Below are 13,332 nucleotides of genomic sequence, written 5' to 3'. Positions count from 1 at the left end.
TCATCTGTGTTTTTCTTTAAGAATGCCTAGTGGAAGCAAAATAGAAACACAGCGAAGTATCAATCTTGGAAGTATAAATGTTCACTTAACCTTGGAATTTCTTTTAAAAACTTTTCAATCTTGATTTGAACAATTATCTAAAGCAGTGGTTTAGATTTAGTAACAACAATTTGCTACAGCATGACTAGATCGTCTATTAATTGTAGGTAGTCATATGAGGGTGTGAAGTTTGGTTCCCAGAAGAATGTGCTCATTTCAGGGGGGGGGGGGTTTATCTCTTTGAATTTGTGCATGCAACAAATTACCAGCTTTTAACACTATTTATTGTGTATACACATTTGCACAGATATACTCAAAACCGAAGCTTCAAAAGTTTGCTTCCTTTTGTCATAACAAGTGTTGTTAACCATCAATATAACCATTTTAAAATGGTTCTTATTTCGCAAATTAATTTAAGTGGTTGTGGGGTGGAGGGGAGTTTATGTCATACATTTTTTTGTTAGCTGGATGCTTATTTTAAGGTGTGTGTCTGTGTGCCCCACACATTTAACAAAATGCAGAATGTTTACATATTGTGTTTAGCTATTTCAACTAATTAACACAGTCACAAATATTGAATGTATTGATAGTAATTTAAGATTTTTTAATCCTTTATTTGACAGTTATTTCATGATAATGGTGCCAATAATTTTTCACTTTTGTGAGGCATGAATTTGTTGTATTTCATAAAAGTTTTGGTAACCAGTTTGAACCGACCAACTTAGAAATAGATCCCTGTTCTTTCTATTATAGAATTGTTATTATAAGGTGGTGAGTTGACAGAATTGTTAGCACATCGAACAAAATGCTCAGCAGTATTTCTTCTGGCTCTTTCTGTTCTGAGTTCAACTCTCACCAACATTAACTTTGCCTTTTGTCCTTTTGGGGGTCAATAAAATAAAGTACCAGTCATGTACTGGGGTCGATGTAATTGACCAACCCTTTAGCATTCAGATTACTCTACCAACTGTCGAGTAATCTGAATGCTAATTTATTCACATAGTTTTTAATTAATCATATGCATTATCTCAGTTTCAAGACTACCATGATGAGGCTGTTTAATTTTAGAATAACATTGTAGGTTATGTGCAAGTGGCCTGATCTGGCTGATTTAGATATAAAACAGCTAGAATATAATGCGCCAGACATGGCCGGGGTCAAAATAACTCCAAGTACACCTATATATGGTTCAGATTTCTATAGAATGGAAGTTAAATATTTAAAAAACACCATTTCTCAGTTTAAAATTCATCCAAAGAGAAAAGTGAGCCAAAATATAGTTTATTTTATTTTCACTAAAGAGGAAAATCCAATATCATATTGGTTGTCTTGTTATGGCATGTTGGCTAGAAAGCAAATTATGATAAAAGCTGTTTTTATTTTTGAAAATATTTCAAAGATTTTTTTTTTTTTTAGATATTTTTATATTTATTCATGTTATTTTTTTCTTTCAGTGAATATTAGGTCTAAATGTAATGAAAAAAAAAACGTTTCTCTTCAGATGATTAATCTGTCTCTCTTACCATAAAACAGGGCTCAAGCCACAAAAAAAGAAAAGAAAGGAAATTGTTAATAAAGATTTGTTAAAATCTCAAGTCTTTGTTGTTTTATACAGTACAATCTTACATTAAATATATTAAATCTTGAGTAATTTATTGCTTAAATTTATTTTTTAATCATTGTATTTTGGAGGGGCAGGAAGATTCTTTTTCTAATCATTTTCATTTCTTTTATTCCATTATCAAAAGATGTCATTAAAATACTTCAGTGATTATATGCTTTATTTTTAAATTAATATCACAGATTAAATTAAAAATATTCCATTACTCAAATTATTAATCAAATATTTTCACTGGTTTATCACTTTTTTTAATAGTCTCTCTCTCTCTTTTCTTTATCACTTTTTCCCATTGATATTAGTATCTTTCATTATTTATTTTTACTAATTAAACTTTAGCTATGAATTTACAGACTTCTAAAGTCACCATTCAGAATTAGATGATGTATATTGATTAGCTGTTATTGCTCATCATCAGAAACACAAACACACTCTCACAAACTTACACTCACAGAGCATATTTTCATTTGAATAGTGTCTTTCTCCTGGTGTCCCATATCTATTAGTTGTATTCGCCTGTATCTAATGTCCATATTAATATAGTATATCTTCAGTTTAGTTTTCTCTCTTATATATATCATTTCCATGTACTTTGCCTGGCTCCACTGATATACTGTATGTGGAGATGTTATGCTTAAAACGAAAATATTTCAGTTATATTTGTAACCAGTATAATCATTATTTTTTTATTATTATTATTAGAGTTCAGAAATTACCTGAAAGACTTACTTGCAAAATGAAGATTGGCTCTTAGACACCACCAGCTTCATAATTGTAGCATTATAGATTTGGTGTTTAGTTTTAAAATTGGTCATTACTTTAAACAAGGAGTGAATTTTTGTTGGCCATGTCTATCCATTAAAGGAAACCAGTTTGGTAATATTTCAGAGTTTAGAACATTTCATTGTATTACACAGCATAATGTTCTTTCTAGATTATCTCTCTCAATGTTTATTGGCAAACTAATTCATTTTAATGTCTCTGAGACAGTGTTTCCTTCTAATTCTAATTGCAACTTTGGGCACTAAGGAATACAGGCATATAAATACACACACACACACACATGCATATATCAAATAACATAGCAAGGTTTTATGTTCCCAGCTATTATCTGTATACATTCTGTTTCTTTTTGCTTGTAGATTTCATATTGTTCAGCTAAGATAAAATTAATAGCAGCAAGACACTTTCTATAGGTTAACCTTTTTAAGAGCACCAACTATCAAGAGCCTTTCTTAATATTTCTGCCTGCATGCAAACCCATTGAAAGCAATTATGCTGTACCATAATTTTTCATTGGAAACTTTAAAAGCAAACATGATAAATTTTAATGTTTATTTAGTTTTGTTTTAGGGCTAGGCCTGCTTTTAAGAAATATTTTAAAAGTTGTTATTTGTTATATTATTGAATCAAGTTTTGATAATTGCAGAAGATAACACAGAACAAAGAGATGGTTTTTGTACATTGGAGGATATTTTGTAGTAAATGTCAGCTATATTCTTAAATATATAGACTGAAAACACATGAATACAGCTACAAGCATTTATCAAACATACATACATTAAGTATGTGTGTTTGTTAATGTTTACTTTATTGAGCTGCTTTGAACACAAAATTAGAATTTTGTTCTACTTGTGATGCTTTTTCACATCAGCAGATAGAGTTTACACTATCTGTGTATACTTCTAGTTGGCAATTTGAATTCATTTCAAAAGTGAGGTGAGTTTGACACTAGTGAGTGGAAAATACTGCAAAATATTGATACGTGTCATTTCTCATTCACTTCTGGAGTAGTTTTATTTTGCTTAGCTTTGAAATATACTGTCTTTTAACACTAGACATCTTTAAGGGGGCCTCCCTTAGATGAAACATCACAGCTATAAATATTTAAGAAACATGCATTAAGTATGCAATATCAGTAATGTTTATATTACTGAGCTGCTTCTGATACAAAATTTGAGAATTGGCTTTAACTCAAAGACCCTCTAACACTATATTCAGTTGTGCAAAGATATCTAGCACACTCCATAGATTTTCCTGCAGCTAGTTGATTTCTTCAAATCCACTGTCTGTGGTCTTCCACTGAGAACAAGCTCTATACTCTTCATAGTAATTTCTAACCACAGCTGTATGGATTCAAATGCTGAAACAGTCTTATTAACTAGTAGCAACAGGAATCACGGTAAATCCAATTGTTAATCTATATTTAAGAAATAGACACTGATAATGAGATGGTTTCAACTGGAAATGGCTATGTAGGAGGTATGAAATGATCAACTAAGTCTATGTATTGTGATGGCCGTTGTTCTTTAAATTCTCGTAAGTTTCCACCAAAGTTTACTTGAATTATAATAAGATGGAAGCAAAAAAGTCTTTATTTATTTTACATTTTAATTTATTTTTTCTCTGTTTCCTACAAAGATTTATCTATTAGTAATAAAAAAAATAATTTAAAAAACTGTCATTTATATGTTGATTTATCAAAGATTTGGAAGAAATAAAACAAGTTGATGTCAGATTAAATTTCATCAAAGGTTGTCTAAACATATCTAAAATCTAAATGAAAATTACATGTTAAATTGTTCCTCCTGTTTTCTGTAAACTTTTTAGAAATCGGTGTATATACTAAAACTGATGGCATCTCCAAATTAACAAATGTAAGGATGACGTGAATATTGTATATATTTGGTAACTTCTGTTTTTATATTGCCTACTGCATTAGTCTAAATCTGCTTTTAGTGTGGGTAATTTATTTTATTTAGCCACCTGTTACTCGCATATGACTATGGTACTAACTCAGATTCTGTAACCTCTGCATATCTTATTGCATGGCAGATTTTAATTTTTCTTGCACTTTCCTCTAGGCAAGATGGCTGAAATGCTAATAGACTTTGCTAACTACTATCTCCTGCTGGCATCTTTGAAACCTCTCTCGTGTATCACTATAATTTGCTTGTAAATATCTGTCCATTCAATTTTGTTGATTTGAGTTTTGTGCATGTTTTATTGCCCTCTGCAGGTCACCCCGCTTGCTTGGATTTGACCAAAGCAATGGTGTCTATTATCAAGAATTATCCCTGGCAGTGCATGGAGTGCAAGACATGTGTTCAATGTATGGATCCTTATGATGAGGTAGGTGTTCTATTGTATGCCCTGGCTTCACAGGGTAGATCCTCTACTATAAGATAGTTCTCCCACTATGCACTATATGGTCAGCACCCAGCATTTGTACATTGCAATGATTCCTTAGTCCTTTGTTGGCATTAAATTTAGAAAGCTGAAACCTTGGTCAGTCCAATGTCACTGTTTATGAGGTTTTGTTGCTTCATGAGTCTCCTCTAGTTTTCATCAAGTTAGTTTCACTGTCTTTGAAATGTGTTCAAACAGAAATCTAGTCTCACTCAAGCTTGTATCATTTGATATTGTAGTTCTTCCACTTGTCAATAATAGTGTGGAATTTCTTTTCGTTCTCAAATCATATTTTTGTGGGTTCTTCGATGTGAGTCTTTCATTGGCTTCTCTAGAGATTCACTTATGCTAATTGTATAGTGTTAAAGCAGTTAGTTTTAAACTTTTGTATAATAATGTTGAGGTTTTCTTCTCTAGTTTGGTGAAGTATCTCAATATGATCAGCACCTACCTTGATCTCTCAATTTTTTAAATATATTTTTTTTTAATCTTATTTTTATAACTTTTTGAAATTCTTCTCTGAAGGTTATGTTTTTATACTAATTTAGTCAGGTCTTTATTTCACAGGAAACTAAGAAATGTATTTTATTTCATTTTATAATAAATGAAACATTTCTTTTTTAAGACAAAAGCAAAACAGTATTGTACTGATCTGCTCCCATTGTTATGCAATCTTGAATGACTAACTGCACTACTCTTTTGATGTATTTACATACTTGCACATGAGCATGTGCACATGTGCATACATGCATGCACACACACGATTTGCAATCAAGTATTGCTCTGGGTTGTTTTAATTTGTATATCAGACCAGCCATATTTAGGATCAATGTGGGTTAAACTTATTAATATTAGTACACAGAATGAGTATGGTGTTAGATATCTTAGATTAATATCAAGTTGATGGAGAGAGACTCAACTAAATTTTCCATGCCCTAACTGTATATTATTGTGTTTAACTATAATAGCGAAATACATATGCTACCACTTGAAATGTTCTGGGAAATAGTATTTCTAAAAGCATCTATCTAGTTTGTGGAAATTGTTGAAGAAACTCAGGATATGTTGTGAATTACAAGGAGTAGAAAGAAATTTTCCTGGGCTGTAAATACATTATGTTAATGTGGCACACTTAAGTAGTTTAACCAGAAACACAGGAAGCTACTTGGTGACACAATGAGTTCACATGAGTGTTCTTCAGACTGACTGTGACATAAGTAATTGTAAATTTGGTCATTGTTTTTAAAGGAAACTTTGAAAAGGTTAGAGAAACTGAGGAAACTGCAGTAAAAATTTTATGAAATTGGTTTTCATAGAACAAGCAGCATGTTCAGAGAATCTCAGTAATCAGTATATTATTATGTTGTGACCTTAAGTAATATATTTAACTCTACCTTTTGATCTGGAATCAGCAAGGAAGCTGCCAGATTATGAGGTTTGAAAATGTCTCCTCTGTGATATCCAAATTATTTAACCCTTTCGTTGCTGTATTTATTTTGAGATGCTCTGTGTTTCTTTCAATTACTTTAAATATAACAAAGAATTTAGTAAAATAATTTAGTTTATCATGAAGCTTGTGTTAGGAACGTAAATTGTGACTAAGGTTTGATGGAAGATTTTAATTCAGAACTTATGAAAATAAGATACTTGTACTCAGAGCCTGAGCCAGTTTCAGCCAGGTTGGTAACGAAAGGGTAAGAAGTCGAAGAGTGGAATTGAGGATTATCATTCTTTTGTTTTCATTTTTTTTTTTTTTAAACCAACCCATAGTCATTCATTATAATGGATTGGAATTTTGGTACAAGGCTAGCAATTTTAGTGGAAAGGGATAAATCAAATAATATTGATCATGAAAGGGGAAATCAATCTCCGCAGAATTTGAACTCAGAAAGTAAAGAGCTGGAAGAAATACTGCTAAACATTTTTTTCCAGCATGCTAATGATTCAAAGAAAATAGTTTATCCAAAGAGATTTCATATTTTTTAAAAATATTAATGATGTCTGATGTTTCTTGGACCTTTAACACGCTTTGTCAGTATATTTAAAATTTTTTCACATCATCACAGAGAAATTACAATAGATTAATAGGAACATGCCAGTAAAGAAAACGGACATTAAATGATGATGATCAGTTTTAATACATTTCATTTGAATTATTTATCTCTCCCTGGTTTCAGTCATTTGACTGTGGCCATACTGGGGCACTACTTTGAAAGATTTATTCAAACAAATCAACCCCAGTACTAAGTTGTGTTTTTTTTACATCTGACACTTATTCTGTTGGCCTCTTTTGCGGAACTAAGTTATGAGGATGTAAATAAACCAGCACAGGTTGTTGAGCAGTGGGGGGAGGGTGACAAACACACACGCATGCGACAGGCTTCAGCACAGTTTCCACCTACCAAATTCACTCACAGAACAGTGGTTGCAGTGAGAGACACTTGCCCCAAGGTGTCACACAATGAGACTGAACCCAAAACTAAGTACTTGCAAATCAAGCTTCTTAACTACACAGCCATGCCTGCACCCATTTAGTGAGTGAATCATAAAAATAAATCACAACATCCTATTTCTTTCTTGAATATCTCAAGCTTTATTTTATCTTCATTTTCCTGGCAATATATCAAAAGAGTAATGGAGTTTGGAAGTCCTAAGGCCAACCTCAAATTGTCTCCTATACTTTTCAGTTGAGCAACTCATATTTTTGGTTTATTTTTCTATAATCATTTCTATTCTTACTGAAAGGATTAATATAAATTCCTCTTTGTGTCTACTTTCTTGTTTAAAGGCAACAAAAATAGACTCTATTTATTCAATTTTGAAATATTTTCCAATGAATTTAAGCATCCAACTGCTTGAATTAATATTAATTTGACTTGGTTTAATCAAGTTTCTTTGTTCAAATAACATTCCGTGAGGGTTTGCTCAGTAATCTAATTGCTTTGCATCTTAATTATATTTTCTTTCTTAATGAACTAACGTTCTTCTTTTTATTAACCAGCCATACTAAAATGCTTGAAAAAGCTTAACCAAACTAATATTTTTCTAATATATCTATTAATAATTAAAGATATGACTAATTTTTTGCATCTTGTTTGTATTGTATATTTGATACAGATTATTGAGGTTACTTGCATGAACTTTTTTTTTCAACTGAAATTTCTTCACTATATCTTTCCGGATGTTTACTCGGCTTATCAACTGTAGTGGTCAATTATATAAGAAAGGACATTGCCTTGAGAGAAACAGCATAGTGTCAGACTAAACACTGTCCAACATTTAGTTTTTTGTTTTTTTTCCTTTACACTCAGTTCAAATTTCTTAAGGATGTACTTCCTATTTTATCTGTCCTGAGATGATGGATGATAAAATAAATAACACAGTAATATTTGTACCAGTACATCGCACTGTGTGGCCTTGTGTCAGTCAAAAGGAAAAGTGCAATTGCATACATAATGAAAGGAAAATGTTCCATTGTACAGTGGAAATTTATGCATCAAAATGAAAGATTAAAACGAAAAGGGAGAGTTCGGACATGTCCAAAAGAATTATTGAATTGAGAGAAGCAATGAAAGTTTGGTTTAAATATTTTCATCTCTTGCATTTTAAGGAGAATATTATTTGTGCATGTGTGTGTGGCTGTATGCAACTATATAGACATTGCATATAGGTTGAGAATTAGCACACTTAGAATGTTGAATAAGAATGCCTTGCAGTAGTTGTTCTGGCTTTCTGCACCCTAAAATCGCAGCCAGATCAACATTGCCTTTTTCTCCTTTCGGGGTCAATAAATAAAGTACCAGTCTGGTATGAGAGGGTCAATTCTTTTCTTCTTTCTGTCTTTCTCTTGCTCTTGCTTTCTGCTTGGAAGAAATCTGCTATGACCAGACCTGGCGACAGAGGGGCTCTGTCAAATTTAAAATTCCTAAGACATGGCAGCACTCTTTGTGGCTCAATCACAGTGGGTGGGGTGAGGGTAAGGCATATTATATATATATATATATATATATATATATATATACACAGACACACATATATATATATATAAAGAGATTGATTAAATTTATCAAACTTAATGACTTTTAAGCCTACATTTGACATAAATCAAATGTTAAAAACATCACCTAAATTATAATCTTATAGGCCAAAATATTTTCAGATTTTCAATAGTGCTGCTTTGAACACATTGCTATGCCTTCTGCTGTGTTTGTAAAGAATCTTTATTATCAATAATAGTAAAAACATTCAAATTGACAATAGTTGAAGAAAGCATGTTTTCAATGTTCAGGTTAAATTATTCCTAAGATACCTTGATATTCCATGGAACTGGCTGATAAAATACATATTTACAAAGAAAAATATTTAAACAGTCATAATAGAATCACGACCAAAAAAGTTGAAATTTGGTTTTTGTTTTCAGCACATTCCACAATAACTAATTCCTTTTTTGCTTTTTATTTATTTATTTATTTTTATTTGATGTACTTAAAGTGTCTTGCATTAGTCTTGGAATCTATCTGGTTTCTTGCACCAATTTTAACCTTGTTCTTCTAATTTGCACCCACCAAGCATTGTGAACCATACATTTCTTCAAATAAAATGTTTTTTTTTTTGTTAAAATATCCTTTGAATATTTTCTGTAATGTTGCAGCTAGATAGTTTACTACCAACACTATCATATCGAATTTAAAAAATGGGAGTTGGCTTCACTTTTTAGTTAGTTTTGTCATTTACCACATTATCTGTTTACTAACAAAAATAGGTCACCCAATAATTATTTACTATTGAATGTATCACATATTCACATATATTACTACTGGCCACTAGTTTATTATTAAACCTGTTTGACATGTGACTCACTTAAAGTTTAAAATCTGCATGATTCCTTTTAATATTCAGTATGTGTAAAATGCAAAAAGAAATGTGCAACAATGATATAAAATTGATGTAATTGATGTTATATATTTGTATGTCCTAAGATGGTTTATAACTGTAGCGCTTAGAAATAGTACAAGTATCTTCACTTTAAAGCTATCACCTGATGCTCTACATCATACTTTGTTTTCAAAAAACATATGTATAACCACAGAATAAAATGAAGTTTATTTTGCTGTTCTGACATTCGTTAGCAAAGTCTGTATATTCAGCTGTTAGTTTGTATATTGTGTTGACTCATTAAGTCAAATTTTTGGATGTATGTGTGGATGTGTGTATACATACAAATAGATACGGTTTAGCTTTGATATCTCTTTAAGTTACCAAAGTCCTGCTTAATATGTGCATATATAAGTGTGTTTCTCTCAGTATGCGACTTATTTTCATTTTCTTGCAGATACACTAATGTACAATCGATGTGTTATTAGTCTTACAAAAGATGCGCTTAGTATGAGAATTATTTTGTGCACATATTTAAAGAAGCAAGAGTCTGCTGTCTGTATTGTATTGTGTTAAATTTATTTCAACATAAATATTGAATTTGTTGACTTGTCATCATCATCATCATCATCATTTAATGCCTGTCCTTACCTGACTTGGATGTTTTAACAGGAGCCGGTGAGCCAGACCATGACATCCAATTGCAATATTTACTTTTGGCATGGTTTCTCTGGCTAGATGCTCTTCCTAACACCAACCACTTTCCAGGGTGTAATGGGTGTTTTTCACATGGCACTGGTACTAAGGAAGTCACCAAGAAACTAGCAAGACAAGGCCTCTCAACTTAGTGGGGAGTGGTATTGAGGGAGGTGGTTTTATGCCAGGTGTTGAGAGGCAAGAATAGGTTAGGTATCTTACAGTACTACACTGCTTCAGAGATGAACTGGACCATTGAAATGTGGCTGTATTAGTTATGGACACAGCATAGTGCTGGTTTAAGGGCACACACCACCAACTATTGACTGGGCCCTCCACACTATCAGTTACCACTGTGATGAAATATGTTTTAGTTAGGGACTGGTTGTGATTAATTACGAATTAGGCAAAGCAATTTCCATAGAACGCCATTATGTCTTCTATTTCGAACAGTAGGTTTATTATTGCAGAAAGTATGTTTTTTCTGCTCTGTTAATCAGTTGACTTCAGAAATATCATTTAATATGATACAGATATTGGCCTAATCCTAGTCTGATAAAAGCAAAACTTGGAATGATTGATTATTACACTTTTGTCTTCTTTGGCTCTTACACTGCTAGATTTTGGTCATTCAAATCAAATAAGTAATTGAAATTGCAATTCTGGATTATTTAACAGTAGTAGCTCTATTATAACATCTTTATACACTGTTTTTACATAGCAGAGAGATCTATTACTTACTGTGTGTGTGTGTGTGTGACAAGGATAGGAAAGTATCTCTTTTTAAGAAACAATGAATGCAAAACAAGAAGAAAATAAATGTCTACATGAAACCATGAGTAATGTATAAAGTAGTATCATAAATACTAATTATTTATACATTAGGTAAAATAGACCTAACTGCCAGAGAACAGTGATTGTGTTCACTTTTTTCAATTGTCTAGGAGTGTTTTATTAATATATAAGGAAACATTTGTAGCTCCATGTTCATTGTAGCAGTTTCTTAAAACAACTTATATACATAAGCACAGATGCATATACACATGTGTATATACACTATTGATGCATGCTTTCTTTTGAATTGATATGTCTAACAACAATTAACCACAGTGCAAGCTTGTGTGTGTACATGGGAGAGATTCTGTCGACTAGGAACTGTTTGATCTGACTGAAGTTGTTTGGTCAGAACATCAATAAGCTCAGGACAGTCCAGCTGTAAAACACTGTTGTTGTTGTTGCTTAGTCCAAGACCAACTCAATTGAGCAGGCCTATGATCAAAGACATTCCGGCCTTGACCATCATGTCTTTTCCCTGTGTGCAAGGAACACAGGACCGTGTTATTCAATGTGCCCTGTTTTCTAAAGACAGTAAAATGTGATGTGATCTGAGGGAGATCTGGCTTCTATTTCTAGCAGATCAAGCAACCATGTAGTGGCTTTCTCTTTAGCTCATGAGCTCTGTGTTATTAAAGATAGACATCCTATCTGAATTAAGGTGTCTGTTTGAGTTGAGTTCATTTAGATATCTTGCTAATATGCTTAAATTTATCACCTAAAGTCAATTTCTAGATTAGTTCTATGAGAATTCAGTACAAACCTTGTTTCTTATTTCATCTTGAGAAATTATTGTTATTATGTATATTAATTACAAGATCTATTAATAATACTTTTATTTATTTTGGGTTTTAGTGCTAATCTAGGGTACTATGCTATAATCTACTTCGTAGGATTTGAGTGGATGATGTTCTTTTGATGAATTCAAATTTCACTTATTATTATTATTGTTGTTGTTATTATTATTATTATCAATTGAGTTCAAATATCACCAAGGTAAACTTTGCCTTTCATCCTTTCAGAATCGATAAAATAATTACCAGTTGAGTACTGGGGTCGATGTAATTGACTTACCCCTTCTCTTAAAATTGCTGGCCTTGTGCCAAAATTTGAAACCATTATTATTATTATTATTCCTTTATTATTTTCTTCTAGGATAAAATGATGTTCTGTGACAGATGTGACAGAGGCTATCACACATTTTGTGTGGGCCTTAAAGCAATTCCAACAGGTCGGTGGGAATGTACTAGTTGTAAAGAAACAGAGCCTGTATTATTATCACCCAGAGACACCCCATCATCAACTGCAGCATCACCTGCACACCTCTCATCAATTGTAGCACAGTCACCATTACCAGTCAAAATCAGGTACTCTCTCTTGTTTCTTATTTTTGTTTGGTGATAAGAGGTGTAGTCAAAAAATATCTGACCTTGATTTTTTTTTTTTTTTTTTTTTTTTTGCACGAAATAATAATGCGTGAGCAAAATCTGTATGGGTGTTAGGTGACTATGTCCTTCCTGAGCATTCACGAAATGTGACTTGGCTATTCCCAAAGCTCAAAAAAATACTCAACGGGAGAAGATTTGAATCAACAGAGGACATTAAGCAAAATTCGATGGCACAGCTCTACAGCATCCCAAAAAGGGATTTCCAGAAATGATTCAAGCAGTGGCAGGAATGCTGGCAGAAGTGTGTAGACTCCCAAGGCAAATAATTTGAAGGGGGGAGTTGTTTTAATATTTACTCGTTTTTTGGCCATAGGTCGGATACTTCTTGACTACACCTTATCTATACCTTTTTTTAAACCCTAACTGCTAGGAAATTGTGTATACTTTGTTCCATACATGTGCACTGGAGATATGGGGTACTTTCTTGAATTCTCCACATATAGGCGCAGACATGGCTGTTTGGTAAGAGGCTTGCTTCCCAACCACATAGTACCAGGTTCAGTCCTACTGTGTGGAACCTTGGGCAAGTGTCTTCTACTATAGCCCTTGCCCTTGTGAGTGGATATGGTAGACAGAAACTGAAAGAAGCCCATCATATATGTGTGTGTGTGTGTGTGCATGTCCCCCCCCCCC

The 13,332-nt window shown here is 32.5% G+C and overlaps 1 protein-coding gene across 8 annotated transcripts in view; it reads left to right on the top strand.

The window, feature by feature from the left end:
• LOC106877163 (pneumococcal serine-rich repeat protein) overlaps positions 1 to 13,332 on the top strand; it is a 38,103-nt gene that overhangs the window by 22,901 nt on the left and 1,870 nt on the right. For 2 of the 8 annotated variants that reach the window (XM_014925981.2, XM_014925980.2), the window contains exons 12-13: positions 4,677 to 4,789; positions 12,407 to 12,618. In XM_014925981.2, the coding sequence (XP_014781467.1) occupies positions 4,677 to 4,789; positions 12,407 to 12,618 (325 nt within the window). Of the gene's footprint in view, positions 1 to 4,267; positions 4,346 to 4,676; positions 4,790 to 12,406; positions 12,619 to 13,332 lie in introns of those variants that run through there. The other 6 variants (XM_052971449.1, XM_014925982.2, XM_052971450.1 and 3 more) reach the window with 4 other exon arrangements.

Source organism: Octopus bimaculoides, chromosome 11 (assembly GCF_001194135.2).
Source record: "Octopus bimaculoides isolate UCB-OBI-ISO-001 chromosome 11, ASM119413v2, whole genome shotgun sequence".
Taxonomy (NCBI): Eukaryota; Metazoa; Mollusca; class Cephalopoda; order Octopoda; family Octopodidae; genus Octopus; species Octopus bimaculoides.
This window is presented reverse-complemented; position numbering and strand designations above follow the sequence as displayed.